This window comes from Diabrotica virgifera, chromosome 7 (genome assembly GCF_917563875.1).
Source record: "Diabrotica virgifera virgifera chromosome 7, PGI_DIABVI_V3a".
NCBI classification, from domain to species: domain Eukaryota; kingdom Metazoa; phylum Arthropoda; class Insecta; order Coleoptera; family Chrysomelidae; genus Diabrotica; species Diabrotica virgifera.
In genome coordinates, this window is record NC_065449.1 from 189,654,436 (window position 1) to 189,675,873 (window position 21,438).

The 21,438-nt window shown below is 33.1% G+C and overlaps 1 protein-coding gene across 2 annotated transcripts in view; it reads right to left on the reverse strand.

The window, feature by feature from the left end:
- LOC114333041 (protein phosphatase 1 regulatory subunit 16A) overlaps positions 1-21,438 on the reverse strand; it is a 194,005-nt gene that overhangs the window by 66,479 nt on the left and 106,088 nt on the right. For both annotated transcript variants that reach the window (XM_028282864.2, XM_028282863.2), the window contains exon 2: positions 15,150-15,421. In XM_028282864.2, coding sequence (XP_028138665.1) covers positions 15,150-15,381 — 232 coding nt within the window. In that variant the 5' untranslated portion in view covers positions 15,382-15,421. The remainder of the gene's footprint in view (positions 1-15,149; positions 15,422-21,438) is intronic.

The window sequence follows — 21,438 nt, forward strand, 5'->3', positions numbered from 1 at the left end:
GCAGTAGCCATTGTTGCTCGTTAGGGGATGAAGCAATACAATCGTTTTTGGCGTAGACCTGCAGCAGTTGCTTAGGAAAAAAATACCCACTTGGTCTTAGATTTTTAAACTGGTAATTTTCACTTTCTGTGAAATCCGTTGAGCGATGATAATGGTAGGGGTTGGAGGGGATGAGTTTGTAAATTCTGGTATACCCAATCTTTCAGCAATTAATTAGCAATAAAATATACCGCCGAAAGCTACTCTCTATCTACTTTCTTTCCAGAAATATGAATGTTGGCTCTTCTAGCTTAATATTAAGCTAGAATAGCCACCTGTTTCTCTGAAGGGGTTGAAGCTATAAATTTGTAATTTGCGTAATAAATAAGCAATTAATTAGTAATAAAATAGGCCGCCGGAAGCGACGCTCTATCTGTTTTCGTTACTGAAACAGGAGAATTGAGTGTTGTAGTTTAAGTATTCAACCGCAGTAGCCATTGTTGCTCGTTAGGGGATGAAGCAATAAAATCGTTTTTGGTGTAGACCTGCAGCAGTTGCTTAGGAAAAAAATACCCACTTGGTCATAGGTTTTTAAACTAGTAATTTTGACTTTCTGTGAGATCCGGGGAATGAGAACAACGGTGGGGGTTGGAGGGGGTGTGTTTGCAAATTGTTGTATACCATATCTTTCAGAAATTAATTAGCAATAAAATATGCCGCTGGAAATGACCCTCTATCTGTTTTCGTTCCTGAAATAGAAGTGTTGGGTATTGTAGCATAAGGATTAAACCGCAGTAGCCATTGTTTCTCGTTAGGGGATGAAGCAAAAAATTGGTTTTTGGCGTAGAGCTGCAGCTGTTAATTAGAAAAAAATACCCACTTGGTTTTAAGTTTTTAAACTGATTATTTTCACCCTTTGTGAAATCCGTGGAACGATGTTAACGGTAGGGGTTGGAGGGGGTGAGTTTGTAAATTCTGGTATACCCCATCTTTCAGCATTTAATTAAAAATTAAATATGCCGCCAGAAACGACCCTCTATCTGCTTTCTTTCCTGAAATAGGAGTGTTGAGTATTGTAGCCTCAAGTATTAAACCGCAGTAGCCATTGTGGCTCGTTAGGGGAGGAAGCAAAAAATTCATTTTTGGCTTAGACCTGTAGCAATGAATAAGCAAAAAATACGTACTTGGTTTTAGCTCTTTAAACTGGTTATTTTCACTTTTTGTGGATTCCGGGGAATGATGATATCGGTAGGGGTTGAAGGGGGTGAGTTTGTAAATTCTTGTAAACTCAATCTTTCAGCAATTAATTAGCAATAAAATAGGCCACTGGAAGCAACTCTCTATCTAATTTCGTTCCGGATATATGAATGTTGGCCTTTCTAGCTTAATATTAAGCTGGAATGGCCACCTGTTTCTCTGAAGGGGATAAAGCAATAAATTTTTGTTTTGCGTAATAAATTAGCAATTAATTAGCAATAAAATAGGCCACCGGAAGCAACTCTCTATCGACTTTCGTTCCGGATATATGAATGTTGGCCTTTCTAGCTTAATATTAAGCTGGAATGGCCACCTGTTTCTCTGAAGGGGATGAAGCAATAAATTTTTAATTTGCGTAATAAATTAGCAATAAAATAGCAAAAAAATATGGGGTGTGTCTCATGGCTCCCTTATGAAATGGTCTTTCTAGCTTAATAGACATGCAAGTAATGTTCTCAGAGGGACATAGCTGTAGAGCTAGGCCTAATACAGGGCGTTCTGTCCAAAGCCTATGCTAGATAACAGGAACTAGGAAAGCTCAAAAATAAAGCAAGAAAAAAAAGTAATAACGGCTCGCCACGATCGTTTAATTGTCCATTCAGCTGGAAGACACCCAACCATTTCTCACGTGCAGTAAAGGCAGCTTTTGGAAGCTACAAATGTAACTCTTTCAGTTGAAACGATAAGAAGAAGAGTTCGTGCTAAGAAGTATACAGCAGGAGACAGTTATGGGTTATCCCGAGTTATCCAGGTAGCACAAGATTGATCACCTAAATTGGTGTCTTCACCACCAAAACTGGAACATTGGGAATTGACAAAATGTGCTATTTTCAGAAAAAGTCAGGATTTGTGTAAAATCAGATGACCCACGAAATCGTGTACTTAGAGGTCGAGGAAGACAAGCAAGAACAAAAACTGTCAGATCTGTTCACAAATATACAAGAGGAAGTGTAATGTTCTGGAGAGGAATTGTGATCCGTAAAAAAACTCCTTTAATTTTCATCCAATCAACTTTAACTGCTCGCAGGTATGTTGATAACCTGTAGTTAGGCTCTGGAGAGGTGAAACAGGAGAAAATTTAATTTTCTTGCATGATAATGGACCTCCACATACCATTTAGAGACATCATTGAAGCAGAAGGTATCTCTTGTTTGGAGTGGCCTGCTTGCTCACCCGAGCTTAACCCTATAGAGAATTTGTGGGATATGCTTAAAAGAAAAATTAGAGCTCGCCAGGATAGTCCAAAAAACACCTCACGGCTAGTACAAGCTGCTCTTGAAGGATGGAGCAACCTACCACAACCCAATGTTGATAATTTCATTAGGAGCGTGCCCACGCAAACTGAAGCTTGCATACGGACTAGAGGTGATAACACTGACTCCAAAAAAAAAAACAAAAAAAAATAAATAAAAACAAGTTAAAGATTATTCGTTTTACATTTTTGAAATTTTTTATGCTATTGACTTTAAAACAACTTTCAATTTGTTTGTTAAATACTTTATTGTTTTCGCACGAAATAATAAGAAATATCAGGTGATTCCATATAAGCTTGGGTGTGTGTATATAACTAATTGTTTGGTAACATCTGTACTCTAGAATGCGTACACATGTGCTTTAATAAAGTTTGTAGAGTCTTATGGTGAGTAGAGGTATACAAAATTAGCAATTTTGGGTAAAAACAGGTTTATTTGACATGTCAAATGATGTTTATGCAATTTTAAAAACATTTTCTCTTGAACAAATAGTTGCTTGATTAAAAATGTACTGACACAAAAAATATCCGTCCAATCTTCTTTATCTAGAACGTATTCCGGGTAGAGGTCTTCACTGTTTTCATCATTGGATTGAGATGTACTTATCATCAAAAGTCCTGGCACCTGGATTGATCAAAAATCGTTTAAGATGTTGCAGATCACTCAACCTGGGCTGAGAAATTGGGATTGGGTCTATGTAAGGGTTTTTAAGATTTCCGGTGTAGCAGGTTTTCCTTTTGATGAAGCAGGTTTTTTCCTGTTTTTCGTGGTTTCCACACAATATCTGTGCTCAAGTACTTGGTACAGTCACTGAAAAGCTCTTTTTTTACGGTCAATCACAGCGAACGGTGAAGTATAGTTCATTCTCCCCGTCTTTTTCTTTTTTATATAGATTTTATTGATATCCTACTTCATCACTACTTTCACTCAAATCGCAGTCCATACTTCTAACAAAACAAATATTAATAAAAAAACACTGACGCATAAAACAAAGCTCAGGGGTGAGAGCACGCCAAATAGAATTCTATTTTGCTGACGTCACAAACTCGAATTTCACAATGGGAGAATCGACGGTTGCTAGGCAACGTGACGTCACTAAAGTAGAATTCTATTTGGCGTGCTCCCACACCAGGAGCTTGAACAAAATATTACAACAAACAGAATGGAGCTACCAACTTAACATTCTGTGAAGCACTAGTGCTTTGTGTGGATCACGGACTTTTAAAAGGAACTCTAATCGTTGCGTCCAATCTTCTATCATGTTTTTAAGGTGATTCTCATCGTTATTTCACCTTGGCCGTTGACAGGCTGGTAGTACTCTTTTTAAGCTAACACATGACACTTGAATCGCAAAACGACCACATAATTGACATTCATCGTTTTTTCCCCTGATCCTTTATTTACTATGGACTCACACAGGCAACTTATTCAACATTCATTTTTTTAATACTTAAGGGGACTTCTACTGTATAAATTAAAAAAAAAGACAATTTTTAAAGATAAAACTATTATATTTATGGTTATAATTTATTTTACATATTGTTAAGAATGTTTCGAGGTATACAAAAAAATTACTTAATGACACTTTTAGTTGTTTTTCACCACTGCAGAGGGAGTATTCCAAAAGATGCATTGTAATTTCGGAGACACTTCTCTGCTTTCCCATAAGATTTCTTTTTAATTCCAAAGGGATTCAATCTTCAAGACTTAAAACTAATAAATAAACCTTTAAAATGTTAAATTTTTTACCTTTATTATTTTGGCCTTTATATGAGATTTTATAAAAAGTTCGAAAAAACGTCTGCTTTGGGATTGAATTTGATCCTATTAAAAAAAAAATGATTTTTTAAAGCTTTTTAGAGATTGGTGTAGCAGATTTTGAGAAACAGGTCTCCCAGTTTTGAAAAATGTCGTTTGGAGAAAAATGTGTTTGAAGTATTTTTACTGTAATTTTATTGAAAAAGAATGTGTGTGTACTTTGTACGCACGTAAGAAGTTATACTTCTATTATTATGATTTCAACGAAAATAATATACTTAACAGGTTATTTTTATTTTATTTAAATATTAAACTAACTTTCTTTACCTACCACGTTTAAAATTTTTTTATTAAAACGATACCAAAAATATATAAAAAAAAAAGAATATGAATCGTCCGGGATTTGAACCCGGGACCTCTTGATCTCCGGTCACACGCTCTACCACTGAGCTATCCCTTTTGCTTTGACAGGTTACAAGATTTCTCATACATACTGACAAATTTAAAAGACCAAGTGGTATACAAAAATACTTTAAATATACTTACTATTATTATAAAATATCTTATTCCCTAGGAAGACAAATCCAAAGACACAAAAATTATAATAAATAATACATTTACTAAGAACACTAATATATCCTTTTATATGATATAATATGACTTATTTGCGCTGACAGCGCTGATACATACATATCTTGAAAGATTAGCAACGAAATACATACTGTCTGTGTGCGCATGCGCCCGGCATTATAAAATTTCACTTTCGATCGTAAAGAAGTATAACTTCAATAAAATGGTCATATATATTTCATAATTCTTCCCTCTTTGGATGTCTCGCGGCTTCTTCTACTATTGGCTAGAGTAATACGAGCTTCGTTGATATTTTCCGACCAACTGGTTGCGATTTCTCCAATTTTTATTCCCATAAAGTGCATGCAATGCATCACTAGATTTTAATTTTTTTTTCAGAATTCGAAAAATAATTCAAAATTCTTTTCTGCAGTGAACTGATTACCTTTAAATTATCTTTTAAAATGACCACCAGATCCAGGCATTTTTTCCGATTTTCAAAACAATAATTTTCGGTAAATTTCAATAATATAAAACACGTGCTAGCTTTATAAGTTATAGAACCTAACTGCCAACAGAGTTGCAGCTGCACATGTCAGGCGTCGCGCACGTTGTTGTATGAAAATGAATTTCATCTCAGGTAGGTACCGTTATGAATACAAACTTCGTTTCTATCGAATTTTTTAATAAAATTTTAGCACAGTATTTTTATGATCTAAGGAATATTTTTAGGTAAAAACCAAAAATCGATTTTTTTTAATTCAGAAAGTAAAAGTCCCCTTAAATAAAAAACTCTGAATCTCATAATCACATTTGTTTAATTGATTTGTGTTGACTTGTCCATATTTTAAGATCCAAATTTTGCAGTTAAAATATTTACACATTTTAATGAAACCTTTTGTACAGTTGAGTCCGCGAGTCTTTACTTGTGCGTCATTAATACCTGGCGAGATAAAACATACTTTTTATTTAGCATCATTCTCTTGCACGCATGAAATTAATGACAAACCATCTGCTGCCTGTTATTAAGTAAAAACACATGTTATTTTTATGAACGATTTAGACTCAGTGCATTGAAAAGAGATAGGTACAAAGAAAGACGATTGGGGATGTCTTCAGATATTTTAAGTACAATTTCTGACGTTTTGGTTTGTTTACTTTTGTGGCTGTCAGTTTGTTGAATTTTTTGCTGTTATTTTGTCGAATTTTTGCATTTTGAAGTTTTTTATAGTATACAAACAGTTGTTTTCACAACTAATTTTATATTGGAGTTAGAAATTTTGTGATAAGTTTATGCTGTTTTACGATAAAATTTGACAACGTACAAAGCTAACCTCATTGTTGACACAGTTGTATGCTTGTGTTTAAGGTTCCGCCAAAGTGAATAAAATAACAAAAAGAAAATATGTTATTAAATTTTTTTATAAATTGTTTATTCATTTATTAATCAATGATAATAAAATAATTTATTAAGCTAGTTCAAATGTAGCTGTAATTAGGCACCAAAGTTTTAAAGCAACACTTAAATTTGACATTCTATTTATTTGATAACGTCAAATTTTATACTATAACCCGTGATCGGAATAATATCCACTTGCCGTTGAGTTTAGTAAATTTCCGACTTATTTCGTATGCTTTAAATTATGACCCACGGGTAAAGACTCGCGGACTCAACTGTATATTATGTATGTTACAGTTCAAGTTGATTCTCAGTTAGAGTTGATTTTTCCTAGTTCGAGTCAACTCCAACTGAAACGAGCAGTAAAAGTTGATTTGAAAAATTTAAATCAACTTTTACTAGTTGAAGTTGACTCTTCCTAACTCTTGTTAGTAAAAGTAGATTATATAATTTATACCAGTATAATCTCACGTGCATTTTTGATGAGTGTGCGTCTCTTTGTTTTGACCGTTTCAAGTACTTATTAGTCCAGGCTGTAACGTCGCCCCCGTTAGGTAAATTATTCTGATTCGATTTTTTTGCACAACTTACTCAAACAAATACATCCTTATAACAAATACACAGTGTCAGGCGGTACCGCGGTCGAAAAATTGTTTAACCAATTTTTGTTAACCAAATTCACAAAAATAATTCTTATCTACTCTACCTCATATTATGTATAAGTTTTTATTGTGTGAAAATTGTAAATATAGATAGCAGTACAAGAAGGATTTAAAGTGTGCCTGAAGTAATAATGTATTTTAAATGGGATTTACTTTTTCGCACTGTTTTTTGGTAGATAAAATATTGTATGAAACTGTGCGTGAAGTACTTTTTGCTCACTTAGGCAATGTATAGCACTCGGCCCGCTCGTGCTCTAAAAATCGCGTGCGTGCGCAAAAAGCATACTTCACGAACTGTTTTAGAAATAACTAAGTATTTCACTTCGGACAAATTTTTTTAGATTATTTTGGTCATTCGGAGCAAAAAAGGTTTCTTGTGATTTTTCTCTAAAATTGATAGTTTTCGAGTTATACGCGATTTAAAATTTGAAAAATGCAAATGATCATTTTTAAGGCTTAATAACTCGATTAAAAACTATTATTATGAACGTTAGAAAGTCACCTAATCAAAGTTTAAAGCCCCCCCCCCCTACAAGATCCTGAAGAAATTTTTGTCACTATTTTATTACTAAGCTGTTATTTTTAATTATCAACAATGAGCGCTAAAAGCGTATTGAGGCGGCCGTCAATGTGAGTGCGAGTATCCTCCATTCCGACCGTCCAATGGTGCATCTCAGTCGCACTCACATTGACAGTAATTAATTGTTAATATTTAATTTGGTTAGCTTGTTAATAATTAAAAATAACAGCTTAGTAATACAATAATGACAAATATTTCTTCAGTACCTTGTAGGGGGGTCGTTAAAATTTGATTTGGTGACTTTCTGACTTTCATAATAATAATTTTTAACTGAGTTATTAAGCCTTGAAAATGGTCATTTTCGCATTTTTCAAATTTTAAATCGCGTATAACTCGAGAACAATAAATTTTACAGAAAATTCACAAAATACCTCTTTTGCTCCGAATGATCCAAATTCCGAAGTTAATTTTTTTTGTGAATTTGTTTAAAAAAAATTGTTTAAACAATTTTTCGATTACGGTACCACCTGACACCCTCTGGATTCGTTATAAGGACCTCTTTTTGAGTAAGTTTGTGTAAAAAAATCGAACTGGAATAATTTACAAACGGGGGCGACGATACAGCCTGGACTATTAATATCAAGATTTGAACATAATATACAGTAACATTTAATTTCTAGAATCGGTTGTTTGTGTGAATCAACTTTTACTAAATGGCATTGGGAAGAGTAAACTTTAACTAGTTGGAGTCTACTTTTACTAGTAAATGTTGAATAAAAATCTTCATTTTATATTTATAATCAACTTTTACTAAAACCAGCCGTTTGAGTCGACTCGAACTAGGAAAAGTCAACCCCAACTGTATAATTAACTTGAACTGTAACATGTACAATTTTTAACCCAGTCAAGCCAATTACGCAAACGAACCACAATCGAATCGAAAACTGTCTCCAGATCTACGAATCAATTTTACTATATTACATCATGTTTTACGTCTAGTAGTCTAGTACAATATTTTATCGATTCTGTCTGTGAATTAACTTATTAGTGAGAGTACAAAATAAATATTAAAATACCATCACTGACTTTTTAGTATGCAACGTCACATTTATCGGACACTTTTTACCCAAATAATTGCATTCTTCATAAAATTAGTCGAGACATTTGAAGTGAAAGAAGCTATTAAACAAACTAAATTGTTTTCCCATATAAATTAAAATGACTTTCACTGTATTACCGTAATTTCTTTGCTTACGAAAGAACTACTTAATAAACACTTCCATGCTACAAATAACTGAATCAAATTTCGATATTGGGGCTACTTTAATCCGCCAATTTGATTTGTTTAGTTAAAAAAAAATCAACATTGTTTGAAAATACTTTTGCGAAATTATCATTTATTGTTCTATGTAGACCAAGTTGTACTTTTCGAAGTTTGAACCCAGTCTAATTTATACTTTTGAACAGGAATGTTCCGAGGCAATACCCTCATGATACAAGACGACAAAAAACATTTAAAAATAGAAAAAAGAATGCCAGTGCTTATTCTAAGGAAATTTCACAACTAATCAAAATCAAAAATTAAATCCCTAATTCCCCAGTATTTTCTAAATTTTTTATTAAAAATTGTTCTAAAAATAAAAGTATGTATGTATATCGTAAGTATGTATGTATATCGTAAGTATGTATACATATATCAAAAAAATAATAACAAAGTTATTTATCAAATTTTCACTCACGGATTTTGCTGTAAATTTTAAAGAACCGCTTGGATTAACATGAAATTTGGCATACACAAACACATAGCTAACATGCCAAAGAAAAAAAATTGCTTTTGTCATAGGGGTGAGTGCCACCCCTTCTCGGAGGTGAAAAAATATACGTTCAAAATAAGTCCGGACTTGGAAAACTGGCTAATTCTAAGCAATTTTTGTTCTATAGCGTTTTTTCGTTACGTCAATATTTTTCGAGTTATTTGCGAGTGAATTATGTTCATTTTGCCACAAAAGAAACAAGTTTTTAGACAGTTTTTCGCAAATAATTCAAAAAGTAAGTATTTTGTCGAAAAAAATTGGCAAAAATTATAGTCTTATCTTAGTCTTCACCTATAAAAAATTGAAAAAAACAGTTATTAAAAATAGGTTCTTATTCGTCAAATTCCAAATCGAATATTTCAACGTGAAATAACCAAAAAGTGAAGCACTTTTTGGGGAAAACTTATAACAATTATTTTTTTAAAGAGTTTAAAAAGAGCTTTATTTTTGATTTTTAAAAAATTTTCTAGCATCAAAAGTAAGTTATGTTCAAAATAAATATGGTGCCTTTTTTTTGGTAAAACAAATCGTAAAAATCACCTCCTAATTAGCATCCCAAATTAAATTAATCGTTACCGCTTCACAAGTTACTTTACTTATATGTATATGTACCTATAAGAATCTGTAAGTTTCATCCGTTCAAAGTGCTCAGTTTTGAAAGAATTTGGTTTTAAAGTAAACATTTTTTTTATTCTGAAAAATAAAAGTTTTTTTCAAATTAGCTTAAAAATTATGGTAATACCAAAAATCTTTGCAGTAAAAAAATGTAGGTTTTGCTTTTCTGAATATGTTGAATTTTTTGTTTTACTGTAAGACAAAAATTAGTTAAGATATGGCGGTTTAAAATTTGTATACCTACACTCGTGATTAGTGACTCGTCCAAGCCCTTTTAACTACAGCCTTTTCAAAAATACGCAGTTTTAACTGATGAAACTTACAGATCATATAAACGATACATAAGTAAAGTAACTTGTAAAGCGGCAACGATTAATTTTATTTGGTATGCTAATTAGGAGGTGAAAGAGACCGACACTATTTTAAGCGTAACTTACTTACTTTTGAAGTTAGAAACTTTTTTAAAAAATAAAGCTACTACGGGGCTACAGACTTCATATATATACACCATGTTTTTCACTTTTTGATAAGCTATATTTGTTTCGATAAAATACTTACTTTTTGAGTTATTTGCGAAATACCGTCTAAAAATGTGTTTTTTTTTGTTGAAAAATGAACATGTTAACTAGCATATAACTCGAAAAGTATTCTTTTATTATATTGACTTATATTGCATGTAGGTTTTTTCCCGTTCAACCTTTCCAACCTCTTCTTGGGAGGTGAAACTCGCCCCCAGCGGTGGGGGCGAGTAAAAAATCACACATCGGTACAATATCCCTTTTTTTCTTTGACATGATATGTATGCCAAATTTCATATCAATCCAAGCAGTTCTTTAAAATCCAGAGGTTTTGCAATATTTTACCGTTAGTGAATGGACTATTCCAGATTATTTGGTAAATTACTGGATTAACTAGATTTAAATTAACGTTTTTCCCTTGATTTTTTGGCTGATCAATAATATTATTGGATTAAATTTGACGGTGCGTTTTAACTGACCATTTTGAATTTTACAAGTGAACATTTCTTACAACTGACTTTTTGGTCAGAACTGACTCTTAGAATAAGCACTGAAGAACGCGCATATGCAGATCTGTAATCCGGCCTGTCATGACTTACATAAAAGAAACGACACTTGAAACTAGCACAACACGAAGAAACTAACAAATAAAGTAAATAAGAATCCAACGAAGAATAACACGAAAAACATTGATAGAAAAAATACGAAGTAATGAGATCAGTAACATGTGCAGAATTCAGTTCGATGATAAGTCACTAAATATAGTGAGACTAAAGCGTCTCACGCTGTCCTGCATAGTTTGGGGTAGGTTATCATTCGGGAGGTTCTTGTACTCAGGGCTTCTACATGACAGTATTCTGTTGATTTGAAGCTTCTATAGAGCATCAGTGTGCAAGAAAAATTCAATATACCCTTGTGTCAATTGGAAAAGAAACCCTCAAACCACTTGGAGAAAAAAAACTTTGGGGATGACAGTAGAAATTCTTGAACTCATAGAAGAACGAAGAAAAAATAGAGCAACAGACCTAAATAAATAAAAAGAAACTCAGGGAAATATCAGAAGAAAATTCGGGAGGCAAAAACATTAAGAGAGAAACATTAACTCTCCTACTTATGTAAGGAAAAAAAAAGATCTGGATAAAAAATACGATAACTTTAATTTACCCAAAAAATATGACGGTTCTAGAAAAAGCACCAGGATGAATTTCCTTGAAAATGATAAATGATTACTGATGTGAAGGAGAGATTGTATCACTGGATGAATTATATCCAATAACTATTTAATGATGAAAGAGAAGAACTGTCATTAGAAACCACACAGGATACCGAATACCGAACCACCAATATTACGAGAAGTCTTCTATGCCATCAAAAACACAAAAGAGAGCAAAGCTACTGGATAAGATGATGTGCTCATCGAATTATTAAACCTCATTAATGAAGATGTTATTGATGTAATGGTTGAACTTTTTAATCTAATACAGGGTGTTTCATTAATAATTGTCCATATAGTAACTGGAGAAACCTTAGCACAAAAGACGAAGATTTAACCTAAAACACTTAAATAAAATGTGGTTCCTTACCGAGTTACAGGGTGTTTTATCTAAAAATTTAAAAACTATTTTTGCTCAGCATTTTAAAACTTTTTGACATATCCTTTTCATACTTGGTAGGAAGTATAGATACTGTACAAACTACTAAATTATGTTAAACAAATGTTTCTGGCTATTACGAGGCGTACGAAGGGGGCAAGTGAATAGTTGGCCCTTTCCAAATTCTACGCCACTGGCGGAATTACTATTTTAGTTCAATTTTTGGATTCTCCAATACTTTCTATGAAAATAATATACTCTTCATTCGTAACGATAAAGTCATTAGTTTTCGAGATCTTTGAAGTTAAAAATGAAACGGCACGGTTATTTTGTTTAATGTATTGTGTCGCTTCATTTTTAATTTCAAATATCTCAAAAACTAATAATTTTATCGTTACGAATGAAGAGTATATTATTTAAATAAAAAGTATTGGAAAATCAAAAAATTACACTAAAAGAGCAATTTCGTCAGTGGCGTAGAATTTGGGAAGGGCAACCAGCCACTATCCCCTGTCGTACGCCTCTGGTTGTAGCTAGAATCGTTTATTTATCTTAATTTAGTAGGGTGTACAGTACCTACACTTTCTGCCAAGTATGATAAGGATACGCCAAATAGTTTTTAAGTACTGGTTACAAATAATTTTCAAATTTTAATCATATGAATCATAATATCATAAATTAACCAAAATAACTGTGCCGTTTCATATTTAACTTCAAATATCTCGAAAACTAATGACTTTATCGTTACCAATGAAGAGTATATTATTTACGTAGAAAGTAGTGGAGAATCTAAAAATGGCACTACAATAGTAATTTCTCCAGTGGCGTAGAATTTGAGAAGGGTCAACCATTCACTATCCCCTGTCGTACGCCTCTGATAGTAACTAGAAACGATTGTTTATCATAATTTAGTAGGGTGTATAGTAGTCGCACTTTCTGCCAAGTATGAAAACGATACGTCGTATAGTTTTAAAATGCTGAGCAAAAATAATTTTTAAATTTTTAGATAAAACACCCTGTAACTCAGTAAGGAACCACATTTTATTTAAGTGTTTTAGGCTAAATCTTCGTATTTTGTGCTAAGGTTTCTCCATTTACTATATGGACAATTATTAATGAAACACCCTGTATATCAGACTGCCACAATTCAAATACTTTTGAAAATAATACACAGCAGAATTGTTAAAACTCTTGAATATCAAATTAGTGACAGACAGTTTGGCTTTAGAAATATTATGGTACAAAAGATACTTTATTTGGCTCAAATGTGCTGGCTCAGAGCTTCATGGACATGAATCAGGACATGCACTTATGTTTTGTAGACTTTACAAAAAAAGCAAAAATATTGACAGTCGTGATATGAAAATTATATCTAATCTATATTGGAATTAAAATATAGAGAGGAGTCCGCCAAGGTTGCGTGCTGTTCCCAGTACTCTTCAATGTATACAGAACAACAATTATTTACAAAACGTACTGCAACGCTGAAAACTAAATGCATGATCATGGCTAATTCAGCAGATGCACACATCTAATTGATTATTGAAGATACTGCAAAATTGAGAGTAGGATACCTATAAATACTTAGGAACATGGATAACATCAAATGTAGACCAAATCAAAGGCATTAATATACGCGTTGAAATAACACATGCATAATTCATTAAACTTAAAAAGTTTTTGTGTGTCGGACTATAATAAAGTTATAACTAAATCTAAGAATGCTTCGGTTACGTGTTCTCTACTCTTCTTTATGGCTTGGAAGCGTGGACACTAAATCAAGTGCATATGAATAAGTGGGTCGGCTTTAAATTTTTTATAGAATCCTATGAATATCGTGGATTCAAAGAATTTCAAACGTCGAATTGAAGTAACTAGAAGAATAGAAAATGAAGCGGAAATAGTATTAACTATCAGAAGACGAAAACTTGAGTACTTATGACATATGTGATGAGAGGGCAAAAATACTCATTGTTACAGCTTAATATGCAAGACAAAATTCGAGGAAAGCGAACTGTAGGAAGACTCGCATTGCTAGTCGCATAGAAACGTACGGATTTTAACAGGGAAAACCCGTATCCACCACTGGTGAATTACCAATTGCGTACTGCCGGTATTACTTCTTGAGATCAAAGCGCCGACAGAGGAGTGGTTTTACTGTGGAACATCTATACAGTGTGTCCATAAAGTAACGCATAAATTCGTTATTTCGTAAACCGGCGACTTTAAGGAAAAATCCCGAAAAATAACGATTTTTATTTTTAATTTACGATTTTTTGGCATATATATCATGCTAGTGACGTCATCCATCTGGGCGCGATGACGTAATCGATGATTTTTTTAAATGGGAACAGGGTTCATGTGATAGCTCATTTGAAAGGGTATTCAATTCTCTATCCAATAATATGAACATTAACATAATTATTTATACAGGGTATTCAAAAAACATTTTTTTAAATTAAAATAAGTGAGACAAAAAGAAGAATACATGTAATTTATTTTAATTCAAAATGCATTTTACTACTGTCAGTAAAGAGAAAAAAATTTTATTTGACAAATAAACATTGATTTTCGTTTAAACGAAATGTTCAAACAGCCGAGAGACAGGTGGGTGGCAGCTTTAACATTGAATTTAAGCGAAAAACAATATTTATTTGTGTCAAATAAACATTTATTTCCTGTTTTCTGACAACAGTAAAAAGTATTTTGAATTAAATAAATTACATACATTCTTCTTTTTGTCTCAATTATTTTAATTAAAAAAATGTTTTTTTGAACACCTTGTATAAATAAATATGTTAATGTTTATATTACTGAATAGAGAATTGAATACCCTTTCAAATGAGCTATCACACGACCCCTATTCTCATTTAAAAAAAAATATCGGAATTTAAAAATAAAAATCGACCTGTTTCAGAATTTTTCCTTAGTATCGCCGGTTTAAGAAATAATGAATTTATGCGTTACTTTATGGACGCACTGTATACTGTGACGAGGTGGAGTGGTTCCCGATTTTTCTTCTTCTTCTCGTAGCACTTTTTTTGCATTTCTCGGTTTTTTTGGCACATTTACTGTTTCCACAAAAGAAAACATTAAAATTTGAGCGTTTCTTTACTTTTTCGCAAAGTCCACAAAAATTTATGTTTGAGGCGTCCCCAGTTGGTACATAATTAACCCCATGTTAAAAATAATATAGACTAAAAAATAATCACCTTCATCAATGTCATTTCTAGCTGCAGCTTCCAATAATACGACGCTGTCATTAAAGCAGATCCCTCTTTTGTTCGATTTTTGATATTTGGAGCTCCTTTTTCCATGTTCCTTCTCCTTCTGCAACCATAACCTCAACTGAAAGGTTCTTCTTTTCCTTGCCAATGTCAGTCTCTCTTGTGTGGGCATCTGTTCCACTATAGGCATTTCCTCGATCAGCTGTTGGTGTTCCATTATGATGTTTAATATTTCTGCTGGGGTTTATCAGTCTTAACTGTAATAAGAAAAAATACATTATAGTCATCTGCATATAAAACGATTAACCAAAATATTTTTCATTTGTGACACTAACATTATTTATTGTTTAATTTCAATATGTAGTTGTTCATTACTGTACTATGATTATTGTACAGAGTGGGACATTTTTCTTTCCATGGTAACTCCATTATTGTGAAAAAGTATTGATTTATTAAAAGTGTTACACCTCTTAATACAATGTTTGGCATATGCTTTGCTAATGTGTTACATATTTCACATCAATAGTTCATAAACTACATTAAAACAAATTTTACAAAAAGTTTGTAAGTTGATATAAGGCAAGGGCGGATCCATGGAGCCATGGCCCCTCCCGAGAATTAAAAAATATATAAATTTAAATATTTGCAGTTCAAATGTTTTTAGTTTCAAACACATGCATATGTAAAAAACAGGGGATAAATATGTCTTCTGAACTGGAATTGAACAAAAGCAGTAACGGAAGATTCAATAATGACATAGGATGTTTTGTAAATCAAAATGTTGATAATTTTGTGCCAATTGCTAGAACGACCTTGGCAGCCATCAAAAAAGTACCAATTTCCATATTCTGTACATACAAAGAATAAAAAAGAAATGAAGAGTTATACTTGGGTCAGGGTCACCAGCACTTGGAACAAAGTTGGTTGGTACTTTCGCATATTCAAAAGGGATTGTTTTGCAAGTACATTTGCGTTTTATTTTGCTAATGAAAAATATAGTCACAATAAAGGGATGCCAGCCCAAATCCTTGTCACGAAACCTTTAAATTTTTTCGCCAAACTTATAGGCAAAGACGGAGCCATACAAACCCAAGAAAAAACATCGTACCACAAGGAATGCGTTCAGGTTGGGCTGGATTTTCTACAAAGTTATCGCAACCCGCAGAAGCCAGTCATTAACCAGATAGCTCTCAGAGATCTAAACAGATACAAGAAAATAGAGAAAGACTACGACCAATAGTAGAGTCTACAGTGTTCTTAAGTCGACAAAATATTTCTGTAAGAGACCATCGTGATGATGACCTTCTGCTTCTGGACGAAAATGCCGGACCTATCAATGAGGGTAATTGTTAAGGTTTAAAATCGCATCAGGAGATAAGACTCTTAAACAACACCTATCCACAGCATCTTCACGAGCAACATACATCAGTAGCATCAGTAAAAATCAATTGATAACATTTTGTGGTGAAGAGATAATTGAACAAGTAATGAATCACTGTCAAAGTGCAAATTATTAGGTACTCTAATTACTCTAATAAACGACCGACATATCCCACGTATAACAGCTTTCTCTAAATTTGAGATACATACACAATATCAACATTCGTGAAGACTTTGTCAAGTTCATTGACGCTTATGAGAACATAAAACTAATTAGTGAAAATCAAGAAAGAGGGAAACAAGGCCTGACAGGAGAAGCATTGGAAAAAATAGTATTAAACTTGTTACAAGAACTGCACTTATATCAGAAGAAATGTGTAGGAATCGGTACTGACTTTAATAATACTTTAATAACGATTTATGAATATCTTTAGTTTGAATATCTTTGAAAGTTTTGAATATCTTTATGGCACTAAAAAGTGTTGTGAAAAGTGCCTTAAAACTCACCATTGACAACTCTAATTTTTCAAAATTACCCCCAGACCCCCCGGTACTTATCCCCCAAAAAAGTTCGTGGCCCCTCCCAAAAATCGGTCCTGGATCCGCCTTTGATATATGGATCACTGATAGAGTTTAATATCAGTGCTAATTCAATAGGTATTTTTTTAAAACAAAGGTTGAGATGAATTTCAGATTTTTTAAACACTAAAGAGACTTTTAACACTATAGGACAGTCGATTGACACCATTTTGAAGATCTAATAATTAATTGTGACTAATGAGTAAACTGTTCATGGATCATTAAATGTGTTAGTTTAGTTCATATAGCTTTTAATGTAATGGAGAATATCGTGAGTTATCTGTAATTTTGGTTATATTTGCCCTATTTGATTCAGTGAATTTATACTCTACGAGCCCCCTAGTGGGAAAGTTTTGTGGTAGTTCTGATTTCTTTCATTTTATATGGATTTTGGGCTGCTGAATCCGAATCTGAGGTTTGCGGACAAAATTTCGTGACGGAACATTGAAAAAATCACGAAAAAAGCGAAAAATTCCTGCTTTTTCCCGCTTTTTTGCTTAAATCTCGAAAACTATTAACTTTTAGTAAATAGTGTGTTAACAAAAATTAAAGTACATAAAACTCTCTACAAATATCAGTATTTACTTTTTTTTTCAGATGAACCGTTCGGTCTAAAGTGCAAGTTGAAAATTGCTAATTTTCAACGGTCTCTGTAAAACCCACTTTTTACATTCCAAAACTTTATTTTTTATTAGAATGCTGTCATTTGATACATTTCTGCTAGTTTTCTGCACAAGTAATTAAAAAGAAAAAAAAGTCGAAATTGTACAAATTCAGTATCACAACAGGTCAGACAGGGGGCCACGTTCTGCAAACGGTTGAAGCTTGAATTTAAATTCTTCTGGCACATATTTTACAATATTTTTACATCATTAGAAAGAATCACTGTTCTGCCTAAGGTGAACAAGATCTCCTCTAATTCATCCACCATTGTTGATGATAGGGCCATTGACTTAATCACTATTTTGACCAAAGTTATGTGAGCCAACATATGAGCTCGTACTGCCCTTGTGTAAGCGTGACCAGACATAATTTTTTCGGTTGATTTTGCCACATATATGGTATTGAAAAGTTCAGCCAATCCACCACCTTGCATAATGTAACCAATTGCCCCCATGAAGGACATCAATAGTGAAATCCATCGAGCCTTATAACAACATTTGACAGATCAGGATCATCGGGACGACTAACAAGGATGTCTCTTGCCTTGAGGTAGAGGGGTTGGTCAAATGTCACCAGACATGTAACTTGCTTCAAGGATTAGTTTTCTCTACTCCGTTCAACAATTCTGTAAATATTGTATCATAATCACTTGGAGGAGCGTTGATTAGTAGCTGGTAAACAATAAATGTTAGTTCATATGGCATGTTTCTTGTGACAGCTTCCATGAATCCATTCCATCCTAAGAGGCCGGGTTTATCTCTACTTTTCCCTTAGAGCCACAGATCTGACACAGATGGAGTCACAGTTTCAGTTGGTGTGAACATTCCCTTCGTATCTATTATCTTGATTTCTGATACACCTTGAGGTTTTGTCCTTTCAAAATGAATTAGTTGAACAGCTCCCTGACTTGCATAAATCTCAGGCGTGAGTTTCGTTTTTAACCGAGGAATGGATTGGTTAGGTGCTACTGCATGTTTTGGTGCAATACAAAAAATGCCACCCATGACGTGAAAAGTGTTGTATCCGTCGATTGTATGTACTTTAAAATCAGCGTTATCGTACACCTCCTGTGTAAAGCACGGCTGGTCAATTTTCTGCGGATCGCCTGCGATTGCTGATTTTTTCAGACAAATAGCTTCTTTATAGGATGAACAAAACCCCAAAGAGGAAACTACATCAACCAATTTTCTTAAGGACTGGTGAGACGAATGATCTGGGCCTTACCGCCGCTACAAGACTATGAGCAAGCGCGTTGCTTTTCTTCTTCCAGTTATCATACTCCCCACGTTTTTTATGAAGTACAACTTTTTCCATAAATGTACGTAGTGTTTCAGGAATTAGTTCTTCATTTCCTTCTAAAAACTTATCCGGTGGGGGGTATTCCTGTGTCTCATAAACCTGGCTCCGGATATCCTCAACAATAATGGCAGCAGCCGTCTGAAAAATCCGTAGTTCTTCCTCTTTTTCATTTTTTAACGCTTGTTGGTACCAAGCGTCGTTCAAGATTTTGTAACCTGTGTCTTTGAAACAAACGACAGACTTCTTGTTTTGGGACATGGTAATAATTATATCGCTTCCGTATTTTTTGTGTAGATGAGCTTTGGCTGTCTTTTTGTCAGGACGATATTTACCCGATTTGGTCGATCAACTCATCGAGCAAAAATTGGCACTCCCATCCCTATTCTCTAAATAATTGTAAATAACTTGCATTGCTCTTTCAAGATCATCGGCAAATGGACCCGATTTTTAATCTTTTTTTGAGTGATTGGGCGATTGTATAGTTTTCTCATGCATAAACTATGATACCGGCAATCAGAGGCTACTAAGTCTGAGACAGGCAAAAGGCGTTTGATTATGGCTTTGCCATACTGATCATCACGTTCTTTTGCTCGTTTTATAACAGTTTCTTTAAATTTTAAAACTCGAACCTGATACACCATATTGCGGTAGGTTACTTTGCTGTTCTATAAACTCAAGTGTTATGACGAGACCACACATAAAACATTGAGTTTTGAAATTAAAAGGTGGTGCAGTAGAACGTCTTTGAACTTGCTCCCTATCCTCCTCAACTTTCTTCAAGTAAGCGTTAATCATTTTTACATCATTATAATTTTTACGACCTCACGCTATTAACAGCTTAATTAATCTTACTCTGTCATTAAAAAAAGAAGAAATATTGGAAATAATTCTTATTTATTTATAAGTAGTAGAAATGTATTATGTATTTATAAGAATCTAGGAGAAATTTATCAAATGACAGCATTCTAATAAAAAATAAAGTGGGTTTTGCAGAGACCATTCAAAATTCGCAATTTTCAACTTGCACTTTACACCGAGCGGTTCGTCTGAAAAAAAAAGTAAATAGTGATATTTGTAGAGAATTTTAAGTGTTTTAATTTATGTTAACAGATCATTTACTAAAAGTTAATAGTTTTCGAGATTTAAGCAAAAAAGCGAGAAAAAGCAGACATTTTTCGCTTTTTTCGCGATTTTTTCAATGTTCCGTCACGAAATTTTGTCCGCAAACCTCATATTCGGATTCAGCAGCCCAAAATCCATATATAATGAAAGAAATCAGAACTACCCCAAAACTTTCCTAGTCAAAACACAATTTTATTGAATCATATTGACCCAAAATTCAATGTGACACCAAGAGGAACCCATCTACAAGTTTCAATACCGTAGGACTTTTCCTTCAAGACGGACCTAGACTCTAGACAATATCTGGATCATCTGCAATATTTCGACAAAGTTACTCTGGAAGCTACATAAACTTTAAACGAAGAGATAATTATTGTACATACTACCAACTATTAGAAATATTATCATAAATAAATGAATTGAATAATACTTTCGTTGTTGTTATTTAAAAATAAAAATTCTTATCTATATAATTTTTCGCAAATAAAATATTTATATCAAATAAGTAATTTATATCAAATCTTGTAATCTTAAAAAATCTGAAGCATGGGAGATTTAAAAATCTGGCGATATTAAAATATAATTAAAAGAAGCTTCTTTCAAATAAAAAAAATTATCTTTTTCAAAGTTGAACTACTCATTGTGATCTCATGAATATAAAAGGAGTAGATTTGGATTAAGTTACCTTCCATAATTGTTTGAAACAGGACCTGTTTTACACAGAGGATAAAATTCTACTCGAATGGAGAAAATGTTCCAAGAAATTATTTATAGCGCAAACAATAAATAATCTTACTCTTATCTCAAATTATTAAAAATAGGTAGGCATTTATGAGTAGGCACATAGTAATACACTACTAAAAGAAATTTACGCATCACCTTAAAAATGGGTCATTTTTGATGTCTCAAATTTCCTAAACCTGTCGTCCCATTTAAGTGATTTTTTTAATATGTTAGCCATATTCTTTAACAACATCGCTGTAATAAAATTGTTGCTAGACAGGTAAATTGTCACTGTATACCTGGTGTACCAATCAAACTGTGTTTTTTTTATCAAAATGCACCACATCCTGTGAAATATTCTAGCATTTATAAAATACTGAAATTAAAACCCAACTACATAGTAGCCTCTTCTATTTTGAAATTATAAAGGAAAAAATTCCTCTCATTGGCTGTATACCATAATAAAAAACTTACTAAGGAAGTAAAACTTTACTTGTAGGTAGATGGT